The sequence below is a fragment of the Vespula pensylvanica genome, chromosome 14, assembly GCF_014466175.1.
Source record: "Vespula pensylvanica isolate Volc-1 chromosome 14, ASM1446617v1, whole genome shotgun sequence".
Taxonomy (NCBI): Eukaryota; Metazoa; Arthropoda; class Insecta; order Hymenoptera; family Vespidae; genus Vespula; species Vespula pensylvanica.
The window spans coordinates 4,310,326-4,328,085 of record NC_057698.1 but is presented as its reverse complement, the minus strand read 5'-3'; the positions used below and the strand labels follow the sequence as shown (position 1 = coordinate 4,328,085).

General features: G+C 27.0%; 3 protein-coding genes across 16 annotated transcripts; all 3 read left to right on the top strand.

Moving 5' to 3' along the window:
• Positions 1-281: 281 nt before the first annotated feature.
• On the top strand, positions 282-10,900 carry LOC122634129 (DNA-binding protein RFX2). Of its 5 annotated transcripts, none has more exons than XM_043822749.1 (16): positions 282-643; positions 2,317-2,627; positions 2,931-3,123; positions 3,452-3,496; positions 3,830-3,935; positions 4,007-4,106; positions 4,186-4,347; positions 6,159-6,290; positions 6,571-6,752; positions 6,841-7,311; positions 7,423-7,544; positions 7,630-7,727; positions 7,851-8,006; positions 8,074-8,430; positions 8,523-8,574; positions 8,660-10,900. In XM_043822749.1, the coding sequence occupies exons 1-16, from the start codon at positions 634-636 to the stop codon at positions 8,701-8,703; spliced, it is 2,541 nt and encodes an 846-aa protein (XP_043678684.1). In that variant the 5' UTR covers positions 282-633; the 3' UTR covers positions 8,704-10,900. The 5 variants fall into 5 exon arrangements, with proteins under 5 accessions (XP_043678684.1, XP_043678681.1, XP_043678679.1 ...); XM_043822746.1 differs by lacking the exon at positions 282-643 and adding an exon at positions 1,434-1,640 and having other exon boundaries at positions 2,943-3,123; XM_043822744.1 differs by lacking the exon at positions 282-643 and adding an exon at positions 1,436-1,640.
• Positions 10,901-13,196: 2,296 nt separating this feature from the next.
• Positions 13,197-16,412, top strand: LOC122634117 (traB domain-containing protein). Of its 10 annotated transcripts, none has more exons than XM_043822717.1 (8): positions 13,197-13,358; positions 14,002-14,347; positions 14,826-15,010; positions 15,086-15,200; positions 15,279-15,415; positions 15,512-15,921; positions 16,012-16,147; positions 16,278-16,412. In XM_043822717.1, exons 1-8 carry the CDS (start codon positions 13,311-13,313, stop codon positions 16,323-16,325), a joined length of 1,425 nt encoding a protein of 474 aa, XP_043678652.1. In that variant the 5' UTR covers positions 13,197-13,310; the 3' UTR covers positions 16,326-16,412. The 10 variants fall into 10 exon arrangements, with proteins under 10 accessions (XP_043678652.1, XP_043678651.1, XP_043678653.1 ...); XM_043822716.1 differs by having other exon boundaries at positions 13,202-13,358; positions 14,805-15,010; XM_043822721.1 differs by having other exon boundaries at positions 13,207-13,358; positions 14,002-14,047.
• LOC122634119 (histone-lysine N-methyltransferase SETMAR) lies at positions 16,328-17,614 on the top strand. Its single transcript, XM_043822727.1, has one exon. The coding sequence runs from the start codon at positions 16,328-16,330 to the stop codon at positions 17,084-17,086; it is 759 nt and encodes a 252-aa protein (XP_043678662.1). The 3' UTR covers positions 17,087-17,614.
• Positions 17,615-17,760: the final 146 nt, after the last annotated feature.

The following is a 17,760-nucleotide window of genomic DNA, read 5'->3' as shown; positions in this document are numbered from 1 at the left end:
AGAACCCGATTTAAATGTTATCAAATGAAGATTAAATATATAGAGAGTATAGTAGTCACTTATCTTTAAAAATGGATACTATTATAATTATAATAGAAATTGAAGAAAACATATGACAAGAAAAGCTGCATATTTGTTAAGGAATTTATACATTAATTGCTAGTTTACTTACTAGAGTAATTATTTAATGTAATATTATATGTAATGAAAAGTTTTAAGGTAAATCTATACTATATAATATAACAAGATTAATTGATAAAAAAATGCAAGCTTTCTTAATTATAATTTCCTTTTGAAAGAATGGTGTTTAAAAAATATCAAAAGAAAAACAGCGGAGGGGAAAGAAAGCAGCAGTTGCGCTCCTGGTCATGACGCGGTCAGTGATGCCGTAGCCAAGGCGACCACAGCAGCAGACAACCGACACTCCAACCATCAGACAACAAATATACAAATTTTGTCGGAGTGTATTACTCCAATTTTTTCTCCTCTTTGGTGCCTTCACCGTCTGTGCAGTTCTGTGGAGCGACAGGTACGGTTTTCCTTCCTCGCAAAAAAACCATCTCGAGCACGCAATAGGATACGTTCGGTCGCGCAAGTGCGTCCGGGCGTTGTGGTTGAAAGTTCACGCCATTCATGAAGACAGGTGAGCAAAATGAGAGATAAAGTCGATGCTCTATGCTTCCTGTTCTTCTAAACATAATATTTTCAAATTGTCATACAATATTTCGCATTTTCTGTAAATGCCGACAAAACATATTTTTGCGAATTTACGTTCGTACTCGTCTCGTCGATTGCAAGACTTCAATATTAATATTTCTAAAATTTTATTTATAATCTAATACAAATTTATTTACGGATAATAGTATAAATATTTAAAAAATAATATAAATTTTATAAAGATAATATAGTTTGTAATGAATTGTACTTGTAAAATTTAGTCTTATGTTAAATGTAATTATATATTATTACATTATGACCTTTTGTTAATATAAGACTAAAGAAAATCCATCTACTTTTTTACTATTAATCCTAGAAATTATTATATTGATATAGATAAATTCAAAGAAAAATTATTTTATTATATTTTGTTATAATTTTTTAGCATTAACAAGTTTATTGTATATTTTTGGTAGATAAAAAATTTGAAAATGTTTTAATTAGAAAAGAATCACCAATCATCATCAAATTCATTAGAATACAGAATATAGTTATGTTATTTGAAAATTTTTAATAATGCTTTTCATAATAGAATGTAATATATGAATGATATATTTTATTAATCTATAGTTAATATAGTAATTTAATATACTATTTTTCTATAAAATATTGATTAATAAAAAAACATGTTATTATATTATTTAACTAATAGAATATAATTATAATGTTTCATTAAAAAACATTTTTTGTATATAAAATGTACTTAATATTTATTACTTTTAATCTATATTGGAATAAGTGAAGAATGAAATCCATCAGGATAATGCTCCCTAATTACTTCCATGATGTAAATCTTTCCTCTGATAGATTCAATACCTTTCACGTAGATCGTCTGTTCAGTCACGCGTACGGTGCATTTTATTTCCACTCTCCCTATTTTCTTCCCCTTGATACTTTGTGTTTGGTACCTGCTCCCCCAACAGGTACGCGTTACCGATATATTTTACCGTGTGCACGTTATAATAGAAATGACGTGTCCTGTTCATATTGCGAGCTTTTCAGGGCTTCCCTTTGATGTTAGGATTATCGGGGATACACATGTAAAAAAACGAAAGATACTACGAATGATTGTTGTATCGCATAGGTTAGAATGATGAGTTCGTATACGGTTTTCTCTATTAAACATTCTCCCTATATAAAAGGTATCTTTCATTACATATATTTTTTCATGCGTATTTTTTTTTATGATATTAATGATGAAGAAGTATAAGTTTATATTTACATATAATATATTTGCTATATTGTTGTCATATTTTCAACATTTCTAGACTTTTAATGAAGCATTAAATTATAAACTTTTTCATTTCATATGAACAAGTTTTTAAATAGCAACAATATACTTAATATCTTTTAAATTATCTATTAATTTCTTTAATGTGCAATATTCTTTGGAAAATTCATATTGCACTATAAATGTACAGTAAGGACTCAAATGGAATATTGCAAGTATAAAGTTAAATACTGTTTTTTTGTATATTGTTATCATACAATTAGAATTGATATAAAAAAGCAATAGATCATCTTAAATGTTCCTGTATCAAGTAAGTTAGATATTATTGACATTTAAAAGGGAGCATGGTGTGTATGTTGATGTCGTAGATTCATCTCTTCAGAAGCAGGGAGGTTGTGGTGGTGGTGATACGGTGGGTGCAGAGGGAAGTCTAGCATCAATTGCCATGACTACGACAGGAGCCCAGTATGCCCTCACAGCATCCACCGGAGCTAACGGCAGTGGGGGTAATTCTACTACAGTAGGGGTGGAGCCTAAACCAAGCGTTGTTGTCGTGACTACTTCCAGTTCTAGTGGTGGTGCTAATGTAGCTCAAACTCAATCTACCAGAGGCCAACAGCTTATCACTGTAGTTACTAGTCCTGATCCTTCAAGTCCAAGTAATTTACAGCCAATTCAGGTATATAACATAACACTCTTTATTGTATATTATATTAAATTTTAACTATTGATTATAACTTCCTACTTTTAAAAAGTGAAAATCATTATGTTTGATAGAATACATGTTTACAGAGTAAAATACCAATAATAATATGTTATTATTTAATGTTAAAATAATTATTAATTATAATATAATATAATATAATATAATTATATATAATAATATGCCATTTTCAAGAGACTTTAATTCCTATATTCAAATAAATGTAATGAATATAACCAGTTGGTCTTGAGAACATGCATACTATAAATAATACTTTAGTTGTTGGTTCAGGATCAACTTGAAACAGCTGCAGATTCTTCCAATGGCTCAACAGGTACCCCAGCACATGTTACAGCACAAGTAGTGGTCAATACTACTCACTCTGGTCAGCATACATTTGTTGATAGTGACGCTGCATCCACATCTGCTGGCACTATTGTTAGTGGTTCTCCTCATTATATAACAGTTACAGGTACTTACAGGATATGATACTTTTCATTTAGCATGTTATGATTTAAGAGCACATTGACATTCCTTTTTTATATCTTTGATATATAATCTTATAAATTGATTTGATATTATTACAATTTGGTACTATTAGAGAGATGTTTATAATATGGATATAATTTAATTATATCAAAGAGATTTAATGAATTTAAATGTATAATAAAGGATTGATCACAATAATGCATGCTAAAAAGTAGATGGATTAATTTGAAAAGATATAGAATTTGAGTAGACGTTTGGCCCTTTCCATGCTGCTGAAAAACATGCCTTCTGTTCTACTCTGACCACATTAGACACCAGTGATTCACCATCCTACGCATCCCTCACAACGACAGTAGGTGAGGGCAGATATGATCACCATGCCTTTTTCCCTGGTTTATAATATTTTTATATTAATAAATAATATATTGTTTTGAAGTTTTTGATCGATTATCTGTTTACTTTTGCAAATAGGTTTCACTTAATATTATATATAGAAAGAATTACATGGTGCTATAATGATTATTTTATATAAATATATATATATATATATATATATATATATATATATATATATATAATATTTAACACACACACACATTCTACAAATCTATATAGAAATGCTATTCTTAGTAGCAATAGGAAACTGTAATTAGATTGTTCTTACAATGTTAAAATGGTATGTGTTTCAGTATCTGGGGAAGCAGAAGCAGTGGGGTCCGAATCAGTGTCCCATCCAACCTATGTTCAATATGTTGAGGGGGATGGTTCTACGTATATACCGGCGAATAGTCAGATGTAATAATTAAAATATATTTTCATATTTGCTTCGAGCTCGTGTGGTATTTTATTTTGTTATGTTTTTATAGGACATATCCAGTATATGCCGTAGGAGAGGCTGGTGCAATGTATACACCTGCCTCAAGTCAATATTATACTCCAGCCTCAACACCAGTAACATATGCACAGGTGTATATTTTAATATATTTCGTTTTTTAGAAATTTATTTATTAAATATTAAGAATATTGTTAAAAATTATATATTTAGGTTACAGCACAAGGATCAAATACTACTACTGGACAGTTATTATCTCAGGGCAATGGCACTTACTTAATCCAGCAAAGTGTTGTAGATGGTGATCCAACAACACATACACTCATATCTGCTGCAGCTGCTGCTGCTCGAGCTAGTCCACAAACTGAAAATGCGGTAAAATTTTTATTAATGCATGTCAGTACTTATCTTCTTTGATTGCTTTTCTTTTTCTTGTTAACTAAGTAAATTTTACGAAATTCTGAATGATTATTGCTACTTAAAAAATGTCTGTATCATATTTTTAGAAGCATGTGGATCTATACTCTGCATGATTGCAGGGTCCAAACAATATTTTTTAAAGATCAAGTACTCATTGATTAAACAATTGATATAAAATATGTCTTTTTATAATTGATTTTAACATTTATATATATATATATATATATATATATATATATATATATATTGCACAAGTATTGTTAATAATTTTAAAGATAAACATAGGGTAAAATGAGTAATTTTTGAAAATTTTGTTATCAAAAAAATTGATATATATATTGTTATAAAAAAAATATTATTTAACATTGTAGTATAAATATTATACTGTGAACAATATATAACAAATAGCAAAAATCCTTTAAATATTATGTTTATACATTTGATTTACTGGAATATATCTGGGACAAAATGATAGCCCACTCAATATTTTTTTCCTAAATACATATGCATACATATATCTATTTTGCATATATTGTATATTATATATCTCATTATTCGTAAATGTACCAAAAATTGCTTTCATAGAAAAAAATGTAAACAGAAGCTAAAATCAATGGGACAATATGATAGCACATTTGAGACATTTTCTAATACGTTCAGGTCTGGAGACCTATTGAGCTAATCCAAAATTTTTATATTTTTTGCACAATCTTAGCACTTCATATGGAAGCATTATTGTTAAAAAATCCCATTCTTCTCCGTGATTTGAGCAGCATATTCTTCTAATTATCTATCAATTAAGTTTATGTATTTCTGACTATTCATCCGACCCGAAATGTCTTTCCATGATATCTAATTCCAATCCATACCATTACATTTCCTCTTCCGATTTGCCAATTTAAAATATATTGATCTTTCCTTAAATCATGGTAATATGAGTGCCAACCATTTGATCAATCTGATCAAAGTAAACTTTTTTTCATCACTGAAGATTACTTAATTCCAATGTTTCTTCTAGTGGATATACATTTTTGTAAACTCCAAAAGCGTCTCTTTATGCTGCAGTGTTAAAAAAAGGCGATATTTCAATTTTCTATAATTCAAGTGGTTACACTGGTGTAAAGCACGTTGCACGTTCTTTTTCATAGTCACACCACCTGCTTCTCTAGCAATTTCCATTGCTGTTCCCTTGTAATAAGAAGCTGCTCGCAAAATAGCTCGCCTTTCACATATTATTAACATTCGTGGTCGTCTAGTAGACTTCTACTTTCCCTAATTTTCTGGACTTTTTAATAAGTTGTGACTTTATTAAATAGTACTTTATAACTTCTATTAAATAGTTCTAGATTTTAGATATAGAATATCTTTCTGAATGTAATAATAGTATTCTGTCAATTTTACTTTTATTTAATGTTTTCTTTTACCCACTTTTTAAGTAAATTAAAGTAAACACTGCTTAGGAATCTTTTGTTATTTTAGACAGCTCAGAAACAATTGAAAAAGAATTTGAAATTTACAAATATTTCAAATATGCTATCATATTATCCCACCGATTTCAGTTTTTGTTTACATTTCTTTCCATGAAAGTGACCTTTGATATGTTTACATATAATGAGATATACAATACACAATATATGCAAAATGTACGTACGTATGCATATGTATTTAGGAATCTACATAAATATTGAGTGGGTTATCATTTTGTCCTGGATTGTATTTCTATTTGGGCATTTATCAAGCAATCAGAATGTTGGGTTGTTTGATAGGAGGCTGTGGTTAGCGGGGGTGGCGGGGCATACTTGATCACTGGTAATTCAGGAAGTGCTGCTGTTACCGTGGAAGAAGCAGCAGCTGCAGCAGCAAATATGACGCATGCCACTAGGGTCTCTCAAGCCACAGTAAGCTCTATTGATCCCTAATTCTTAGCTTTCTTATGTATAGTCATGTTATGTCAAGCATGTATTTGCTATAGCTGTACAAAGGATGCTTTTGCTTTATACTAATAATTTTATATTCTTTATTGTATTATTAAAAAATCAAATAAATTTTAGATTATATGCATCTTTATATATTGTACTGTTGTTTTCTATTATCGTAGATTTGAAAATCTGTATAGTTTTCAAATGTACTGTACACATATTCTTTATACTTTATATACTAAATATTGACAAATAACAGGTACATTGGTTATTGGAGAATTATGAAACTGCAGATGGTGTCTCTCTTCCAAGATCTACACTTTATAATCATTATTTACGCCATTGTTCTGAAAACAAACTAGATCCAGTAAATGCTGCAAGTTTTGGAAAACTGATAAGATCCGTGTTCTTGGGCTTAAGAACAAGACGGTTAGGTACACGGTGAGGAATCTTGGAAAAATATCTTTACTTTATAAATAACATAAATATATGTATTGTAATATAATATTTTTTTTATGAATATTCTTAGAGGGAACTCTAAATATCACTACTACGGAATTCGTGTTAAACCTAGCTCCCCTTTGGTCATGCTGAATGAAGATGGTACATCACGTCAACAACAAACTACAAATTCTCAAACTAAACGATTTAAATTTGTTAATCAGAAACCAGATCAAGCATATGAAAGCAATACACATTCAAATACAAATATTTCTTCTAATACCTCTCCGCCACAATATCATCAGTATCTTGGCGAAGCAAGTGGTGCAATACCTGAATTTCCAGAAATACTTGTTGGACATGGTTCCTCTTTACCTGAAGACTGTACATTGGAAGATATAGATACTTTTCGTAGTATATACAGAGAACATTGTGAGGCATTTTTAGATGCTGTTTTAAATTTTGAATTTGCAACTGTTGAAAGTCTGTGGAGAGAATTTTGGCGTAGTCAGGATAATAATAATGGTGATGAGTGTGAAGAAGAAAAATATTTATCAAAGTAAGTAGACAATATTTTAAAGATAACATGAATTAATGGAAAAATATAAAAAAAAAAAATACAATATATCCATATAATTCATGAAAATGTCTACTTTCTCTTACTTTACAGGACCAAATTATATCAAATGTGTAAGTGCTCTGAAGTCCAAGATTTTATCAGAAAAGTAGATTATACATTTTATCAAAACTTAGTGGAAGTATTAATGCCAAATGTACTAAGACCAATACCAAGTATGCTACATGAAACCTTTTTTTTTCTATTGTATTTATAATCGTATTTATTATTTTATATTAACAATTATTTTGTTTTATAAAGGTTCACTAACGCAATCTATTCGAAATTTTGCAAAAGGATTAGAATCATGGTTAATTTCTGCCATGGCTGATTGTCCTGAAGAAATGACCCAAATTAAGGTATTATAAAAAATACTAATATTTGTAAATCATTGTGTTTTTTCTTTCAATTTTTTAAAAATTAAAATTTAAGATGAACGCAGTTAATATATAACTTATAAATTAAAATAAATGATTTTTCAGTTAACAGCTGTCTCTGCCTTTGCTCAAACCTTAAGGCGATATACATCATTGAACCATCTTGCTCAAGCTGCACGAGCAGTACTCCAAAATTCTAGTCAAATAAATCAAATGTTGGCTGATCTTAATCGAGTTGATTTCCATAATGTACAGGAACAGGTAAATATTTATAATACTTTCTATATCTTTATTATCTTAAGAATTTTAAACATTTATTTTTAATCAGGCATCTTGGGTATGTCAATGTGATTATGGTATGGTGCAACGTTTGGAGGCAGATTTTAAAGTGACACTACAGCAACAAAACTCATTAGAAGATTGGGCAATTTGGCTAAAAAGTGTTGTAACGCAAGTACTCAAACCTTTTGAAGAAAAACCTACTTTTGCTAAAGCTGCGCGCCAGTTTTTACTCAAATGGTCTTTCTATAGCTCAATGGTTATTCGTGATCTCACTCTTAGAAGTGCTGCCAGCTTTGGTTCTTTTCATCTTATTAGATTGTTATATGATGAATATATGTTTTATTTAATTGAGCATCAAGTTGCTATAGCTACTGGAACAACACCTATTGCAGTAATGGGAGATGTAAGTGTAAAAGATAACGAAAAGAGAACTAATAGATTTATAAATATTTAACATTATTTCTCTTAAAATGAATGTAATTAAATTTATTGCAGAAAAGTCAAAATTGTCCAATAATTAATAATTTTGGAGCAACATCTAATGGAGGTAAGTTTTAATATGTATAATTGTTTTTTAAAATTTTATGAGGGTATAATGATATAAATTTTTTAATCATTATGATTTCTTTCAGATACATCTAATACAAGTCAACCTAAACGTATTAAGTTGAGCTAACTGCGTGCCTACGCTTTTAAGTTCGTGAGTAAAAAGATAGAAGATAAAAAGAGATTATATTTGAGATCATGGCGTACAATTTTAGTTAGAATAGGCGTCATAATCTTATAATCTCATAAAAGATAAAGATTTTGAAGTATTTAGCACGAAAGCATGCAGGCCTATTAAGACACACTAGTCCCGCGAATTATTTTATATAAGAATAAATCATAATTTAACAGAATGTCAGACAACTAAGATTTTTGCATAATATTCATATTGTATACAATTCAAGTAAATTTATTAACAATAAGTGATATAGGAATACATAATGTAAAGAAATGAGAAACAAATCTTGTCTTATATGATTATTATGACAAGTTTAACTTATTATTAAAAGAAAATGTTTAGTTTGTTAATTTACATAATCTAGTCGAAACACTAAATGAATGGGACCATGAATTTATCATGTCCTTTTAGCATATGCAAAACTTGTTCGATCCAGTTTTCCTTAAAAAATATAAATATACAATACTTGAAGTAAAAAAAATAGCTTATGATAGAAAAAGCTATATATGTTGAGTATTTGAGGGCAAAGAATAAATCTGGCTTATGAATAATATATCAGATTTTATGAAAATGAGTAATTTTTGAATAACTGAGATAATCTCATATTGAAAGATCTTTAATTATTAAATGTGTGATCGCGCTCTTCGCATTTTTGGTATAACAGCAGAGAGAGTGCGATCGTGTTCGTCACATTCAAACGATTAGTTAAAACAAATAGCTTTTTATTTGCTTTCATTCAAAGAAAACTGAATCAATCAAGTTCAATTGGGTAAATTTCAAGCTATAAAAGGAAAGTGCATGAAAATAAAAAATGGTGAAAAAGTAGATTGTTACATGGATAAAGTCCATTGTGCACAATTTTTTGAATAATCTTCTATGATTCACGAAATCCGCCCTGTCGATGGTGTTGTCAAAATATTCCTACAGGAAGAGAAGTAAATTAGATAATTAAGATAGTATAAACATACATACATGTTTTAGATATGTCCTAATATGCATATTTTTTAATGCGATTTATTAATTGTACATCGAGCATCACGATTTTGTTGAAAGATATCTATTAAAACCCATTCACATTCTCTTGGTATATTTAAACGAATAGTACAAAATGCTGATAAGTGTAGATGAAACAGAGCAACGCGATCGTTTTAATTTACTGAAAGAATAGAATGTGGTATCAAACTGTGTGTATACGCGTGTGGTACACACACACACACTTATATATAGATTTGGATCCTATCCAATATATATATATATATATATGTATATATATATATATGTATATATATGTATATGTGTATATATATATATATATATATCAATAACTTGGCTTGTAAGAAAGTACATGTCTGTTGAACTTTGGATAACTACAAAATGTAATGAATAGACACTGTTAGTGTCTTCAAACATTCTATGCATTTAAATTATTTGAAATTATAATTAAGATAAATGTCAGTAAATATATGTTTTGTATTTGTCGACACACAAGTGTCTTTTTGCTGTATGATAGAATAATAGGTATAAGTGAGTATTTTGAAATTGATGTTATATTTTGCTTGTTTACGTATTATTTTGAAGAGATAAATTAAGATAAATGAACAATTCCAAATATTTTATGTATGTAGTATGATTTTTATTTTCATCAAATAAGAAGTATACATACTGCTTTCATGTACTGCTTTTCAAGATTGTATTTGTTATTATAAATGACGTATTGACTTAGCATACACATACAAGAGGGTATATAAGTACAAAAATAATGCTTACTATTTATTAAGTAGTCAATATTATTATTCGTAAAGTGCTTGAAAATTTTAAATATGATTGTTTTTTAAATCAATCGATCTTTGTTTTTATACAGCTTTGCATTAATGACATTTTATCCTTTTTTAATTAAATTTAATTCTGTTCCAATTAATATAATATAACAAGAAATTATACAATTTCTTCAATACTGTATCAATTTTTCTTTAAAAATTTCGAAACTCTATATATCTTATTTTAATCAGCAATATTGCTTTAATTTGCAATAAATTTTTGCATATATATCTTTTCCAAATTATTTCATAAGCATCGAAAATTATATAAAAGAAAAAATAATCAGTACATAATATATAAATATAATCGGTACTATTCAATATTATAACAAAAGTTACAAAACTATTATTTTAATAATTTGTTTTATTACATTCCTTTTTATTATAATATTTTTTTCTTTGGTCTTATACTCAAAATTCATAAATATTTAAAAAAGATCAAGTGAAAATTGTTGGCTGGAACATGTTATGTGACAACTAATGATGAAACTTTATATCCATCCATTTTTAGTATTATTCAATATATATATATATATAGTTGGATGAGATAGACAATAATATTTCTATTAATTTAATTAATAATTCTTGTGAAATTTCCATTAATTGAATTTTCTCAGTTACATTATTTGTATCTCGCTTTGCAAATTTTAGGTCAAGTTTTAATTCTATAAATAAAAAATTTCTGTTACAAGTTTTAAAAAATTAATTTATATAAATTACCTCATATTTCATCTTTTGAAGAAAAAAGAAAAAACAAAATAATTGAAATTCCGGGATGTTTATTTTCAGCTAATCTATTTTTTTTACTGTTTCACAAATATTAAAAAGTGCTGAAATTTTAAAAGATATTCTCTTACTGCAACATTCATGAAGAACATTACTATACACACTAAGTGCATTATAATGTATCCTGTATAATATTATGTATAAAATAATGATGTTAATACTTGCCAAGTTTTATGGACATTTTCTTATAAGTATTGGTAGTTACTATTTTATATAGTAAAGTAAATGTTTCCACCTATAATCAAATAATATGATTTTATGCATGGCTTATCATGCAATGAATGAATACTTAGATATTTCAATTCAGTATGAGAAGAAACAAACTTTATTTTAATTAACTTTCAAGCACTGTAAACACATAAAGATACATACTTTTAAAAACAAACTAGATGTTTGGCTGAACATGGTGCCTTTATTTTATAAAAGAAGAAACATAATTAAGCATTTTTTTACCATATCATAATTATATAAATAATTCTGCAATTTTTAAAAATGATTGACCAACAGATATAAAAATATTTCCTTTGAAGTTTTTTAGATTGCATGATAATTTCATCTTTTATTATAACTTCAATTAAAGAAAAGTATTAAGCTTCTTTTTTAATAATAAGAAAAAAAAAATTGTTTCAAGAAAAGCAGAAAATTACATGACTACAATGAAATAAGATTATAAATGATTGCAGGCTTTTCATACAAATATATCTTCCAAGTTCTAATTTATCCTACTTATGTTCATAACTAAAAGGTACTAAATATGGATTTTAATATTATATTGCGATACTTGGATAGTAGTATGAATAAAAATAAGGTATATCTATTTATTGTATAGAATCAATGCATAACTAGTCAAACTTTTTAAACATAAGCTATGAAACAGGGATTGAGTATTACATGCAGTACATCGATGATAGATTGTGCATAAAATATTTATGCGAGTGGAAAGAACAAATATTTCTATAATTATGAGCTTATAAATATAAAACTTATAGATACTTATACCATAGATACTTATGTGTAACTATTATAAGAACTGCTTTATCAAAAATTTCAATTTCCATTATTATAAACAAAAAATGTAACATGTCTATGGAGATATAAAAAAGTGCATTAGTAAATATAATCTATTATCTTATTCAAAATGGAAAGATATATATCAATACTATTCCATTTTACAGTATTCTATTTGGAATATATCAAAGTATAAAATACAAATACTAACATTGTGTGCACTATCCTATATCTCCTTTAGGCAGTTTCAATACTAAAATAATTTTGCATTTTTATGTTAGAAATTGAAAAATATTATCAAATATAGCTTCTTTGCGACTAAGCTAATACATGATCAAAATCAATACTGTTTCCTCCGTTGCGAAATAAGTAAAATGGCCTTAAACTTTTCCAATTTAAAACGTAAAAGAATTTGCTACGTTGTTAAAGTGGGCTTTGAAAAGAAAGAAAAAATTATGGAATAAATTGAAAACAAGAAAAACAATGGAACCGTTTTTCTCTTATGACATATAGAAAATATTTTGATACCTTCAAAGTTGCACAAAACAAGAATCATTCATTACTGCTTAAATAAGATTATTTTTACTGAATGTTGCTTGAAATGACAACTTATTATGTGTGAGATATAAAGAACTTTAAGAATTGTGTGAATGTGTGGATCACAAAAATTAAATAATAAATATATGTTTAAAACTTATATACAAATTAAATCTTGTTGAAGAATCGAATCCCTGTAGCTAATTTCATATTTACGCCTATTTGTGTAAAATATAATTAATTGCATTATATTAATTTTAAAGGAAAACTTTATTTTTCCCTTTAACTGAGTATAATTTGTTGTTTAAAAATCATTCATTTAAATTATTTTAATTCATAAAGTAACATATATTTTTACAAATATCACGGACATATTAGAAGCATCGAGCATTGGTTTTCTCTATTTATTGAATGGTTAAGGTTATATGTGATCTTACATTTGTAGTGTACATCGAACAGGTATTAGCTTTTATGAAACTTGTCTAAGACAATATAGAATAATTAATTTACTATTTAGAATTATTAAATATATATATTTATATGAATATATTTAATCATACATTTTATAATTTTTAAATAAAGAATACGTTTTTTCGTTTATGAAAAATAATTAAACAGATGTCAGTAAAATTTTAAGGTTAATATATATTATAGCAGTGTTTCAATATTTGCATATACATTTTATGTGATATCTAATAATTTTTTAATTTAAACACTATTTAAGGAAATTCTTTATTATTATTTAAATATTTTAATTTGCTTCGTGTTTTTAAATTATTTAACGAAGGAAAAGTGTTAACATTCGCATAACAAAATATTGTCATATCACAAATTTAAGACTCACTAAATATTTTACACGATGTAAAATATTTATGCATTAATAGATGATTTAATAAATTATATATATATATATTTTGATCACTTTATGTAATATATGATTACTAGTTGCATGACATATATATATAATTTTTTGGTTATTAATATGTATGTATGTATGTATGTATGTATGTATGTATGTATATATATATATATATATATAAGAAAATATATTTTAATTAAATTTTGTCAATAATAAGATTCAATAATCAAAATTATTTTTTAGTTATTATATACTTCAATTATCAAGTACAAGATGACATCAGAAATTGGTAAGTTTGTTGAAACTTTGGTAAAAGATGAACAAAAAGATTTAGTATCATCTGTAGAAGATAAACATGTGGGTGTAATAAATAAAAGAGAAGATATTGGAGTTCAGCCCTTGTCTAGCGTTAAGAATATTACCAAGGAGTTGCTTCTAATTGAATCAGAAAAAGATGGTATAACAACCCAAGAATCTGTGATGAAATTTCCTACTTTAACAAAAACAACTGAACCATTGAATATTAATTCTATTGAGAACAATAATAGAAAAAATATTGAATGTTCAGATAGTAATATAGTTGTTAATGGTTAGTATGATTATTTTAATTTAAACTATATTGTAACATTACATATATAAGTTGTAAAAAATAACAATAATAAAACATCTTCGCGCTTAAAATTTGATTACCTTATTTGTATGCATTGGATTTAGTAAAATATATTTAATGGTTATGTTGGCAAATTCTATAAACAGTGGAAGATTTAAGATAAGTAGTACTTTAAGGTTTCAAAGGAGTAATGTAAGACTTCTTTAATTCAATTAATTAATCATATACAAAGCATTACTATTTGAGTTGATGGATGAAACTGTAATCATTAATATAGTAATAAGTTAGTGAATTCAAGATGCCATCATATTGTAGAAATAAACGAAAAATTAAAAAATATAAAGGTAGTTTTGTTAGTATATAGTGATTTTTTGTCTTTGGAGAAATTAAAAAATATGTCATTGTATGTATCATTTTTTATATTTTCTGTATTCAGAATATAATATGTTCAACATAGATCCAGCTATTGAGAATAGCGATAATCAAACAGGATCTGTTAATTCATCTGTACAAGAATATAATGCTGATATCGATAATCAATTACCAGAAACTGTTACACTACTTAGAACACCAAATGGTGGAAAACTATATTTAGTAGGAACAGCACATTTTAGTATTGAAAGTCAAAATGATGTATCAAAGGTATGGAAAATAAACATATTTTATTTGTTTTTATTTTATAGATTTGTGCATATATAACTTTATTTATAATTCCAGATAATACAAGCTGTACAGCCTCATATAGTTGTTGTTGAACTGTGTAGAGCTAGGATTGGTATATTACAGCTCGATGAACAAGTAATGTACCATTATGCAAAACATTTGAATATTCGTAAGTTTTCTCTATGCCATTACATATTGAAACTTTTCATAACTTTATACACGATCAATTAATTATATATATTTTTAGAGAGTATTCATGGTACTTTTAAGGAGTACGGTTTATATAATGGATTATTAAATATTCTCCTATTAAAAATGGTTGCTCATATCACTAAAGAACTTGGAATGGCACCTGGGGGTGAATTTCGCAGAGCTTTCGAAGAGGTATGTTGTCAGACACTTATATATTAATATAGATAAAATCTTTAAGAACCTTAGATAAATATAAAGACAGATACAAAAGACAAATATTGATTTTAGGCCAAAAAAGTTCCATATTGTATGTTTTATATGGGAGATCGTCCAATCAATATAACTATTCAACGTACAGTACGATTTTTATCTTGGTGGCAAACAATAAAATTAGTATGGCATTTAATAAAGATAAAAGATCCAATTAGTAAAAAGGATGTAGAATTATGTAAACAAAAAGCTTACTTGGATGAAATGGTTGCTAAAATGAGTGGAGAATTTCCTGTATTAGGAGAAGTATTTATTAAAGAACGAGATATCTATTTAACATATTCTCTTCAATTGGCTTGTTTACCTGAATATACTTCCAAGGGTTTGGAGCCAACAAGAGTTGTTGGCGTTGTTGGCTTGGGCCATATACCAGGCATTGTTGAAAATTGGGGTAAAGTTCAACCTTCTGATATACCACCTATCATGAGGTATATAATGATCATATAATAATTTAAAAACTTAAGTTTATTTTTTTATTTAATATAAAACTGATATATTTAACATTTTTTATTTTTCAGTATACCACCATTATCATTATCAAGTAAAATACTAAAATTTACATTTAAAGCATCTTTAATAAGTGCTATAATTTATGTAGGATATAAAATTATACCACTAGCTTCTATCAAGTCATCGGTACAGGGACTTTTAAAGGTTAGTGCAGAAAATTAAAATAATATTTCATTCCTATACTTCTATACCGTGAAAAGAAAAAGATTTTTATTCAAAGATAATTTTCTCTTTATTTTATGCTGCTTCTCTTTCTTTCTTTTTTCTTTTGAAGAATTTATCATCTTTCTTTGGATTTTATATTGATATAAACATATGGTAAGCATGAACTTTGATCTTTGTATAGATGAATATACTCATGATATACCTGGTGTCATGTATGTAACTAATAACATACCTGGTCCAGGTATAAATGTGGATGATTTTGAATCTGTATTTACATCAGGTTGTTCATGTACACTTGAATGCTCAAAGTGTACTTGCACTCGTGGTTCTGCTAATTATATAAATGATTGTATTGTCGAAGAAAAATTATCAGTACCAATTTTAGAATGTAATCCTTATTGTACATGCAGTCAGAATTGTGGTAACAGATTGGTACAGCGTGGTCCATTAAATAGTCTTCAAGTAATAAAAGTTGCTAAAAAGGGTTTAGGTCTCATAACAACGACATTGATAAAGAAAGGGCAATTTATTTGTGAATATGCTGGTGAAATAATAAGCATAGATGAAGCACGACGCAGGGTTGAAGCTAATAAAAATGACAATAGTATGAATTATGTTCTTGTAGTTTCTGAACATATAGGAGAACAAATAATTGTAACTTGTGTAGATCCAAAGTATTTTGGCAATATTGGAAGATATAGTAATCATAGCTGCCAGCCAAATGCTAATCTTGTACCTGTCAGAGTTGAAAGTGTTACACCACGATTATGCTTATTTGCATCTAAAGATATAGAAAATGGAGAAGAAATTACTTTTAATTATGCCAGTGGAGTGAATTCCGACCATCATTTAAGTGACACACCCTGCTTTTGTGGTTTCAGCAATTGTTTAGGTTATTTACCACATAATTCTATTTAAAGTATGCAAAATAGTCTTTTAATAGAACATTACAAATATCATTAAAAAGAATTGCCACAGGTTCAATTGTGCTTTGTAGATCAGTCATAATTAAACAGACATATAAAATATGTGAATTGTTTTCACGAAACTTTAACATTTTTATTAAAAGTTCCATATTTAAGAAAATATTATGAAATCACTTTTTTCTATATTATCTGAAAGATTCCTTATTTAAGTGAAAACTTATTATCGATTTAAATAGAATTACTCGCAGTTTTATAGTATATAAATTAAAAACAAATATTATTTTGTTTTCTTATTAAACGAAAGTACCGTTTCAACAATGTTAATCTATAAAAACTCTATTTTTTATTTTAATTATGTAATGATAAAATTGTTGATAATTCATACATAGTTTTTCTGTTATAATAATGTTTCAGAATATCTATTTCTATATATTTTTCTGCTAATGTATATTATGTTAATCTGTAATAATTATTTTTATTATAATTTATTTAAATATAGTTATAATATATCAGAAATAAATTCTTTCTAAAATTCATTGTTATGTGAAACGTTATATCTAACTTAAATCAGTATGTAAGATAATTTGTATAAGTGATTGTTATCAAAATATATTTTAATAGTAATGAGATAAATTTTACAAAAGCGCAATATTATCAAAATTTACA

Bases quoted from the DNA above. Each gene is read 5' to 3' on its own strand.
- LOC122634129 (XM_043822744.1), top strand. From the start codon at position 1,463: ATGAAATCCATCAGGATAATGCTCCCTAATTACTTCCATGATGTAAAT. The intron at 1,641-2,316 runs GTACGCGTTACC...TTGATGTCGTAG, and splicing joins GGTACCTGCTCCCCCAACAG to ATTCATCTCTTCAGAAGCAG. The intron at 7,728-7,850 runs GTATTATAAAAA...ATGATTTTTCAG, and splicing joins AAGAAATGACCCAAATTAAG to TTAACAGCTGTCTCTGCCTT.
- LOC122634117 (XM_043822716.1), top strand. From the start codon at position 13,311: ATGGTTAAGGTTATATGTGATCTTACATTTGTAGTGTACATCGAACAG. The intron at 15,011-15,085 runs GTATGGAAAATA...TTATAATTCCAG, and splicing joins GTCAAAATGATGTATCAAAG to ATAATACAAGCTGTACAGCC. The intron at 15,922-16,011 runs GTATATAATGAT...TTTATTTTTCAG, and splicing joins GATATACCACCTATCATGAG to TATACCACCATTATCATTAT.
- LOC122634119 (XM_043822727.1), top strand. From the start codon at position 16,328: ATGAACTTTGATCTTTGTATAGATGAATATACTCATGATATACCTGGT.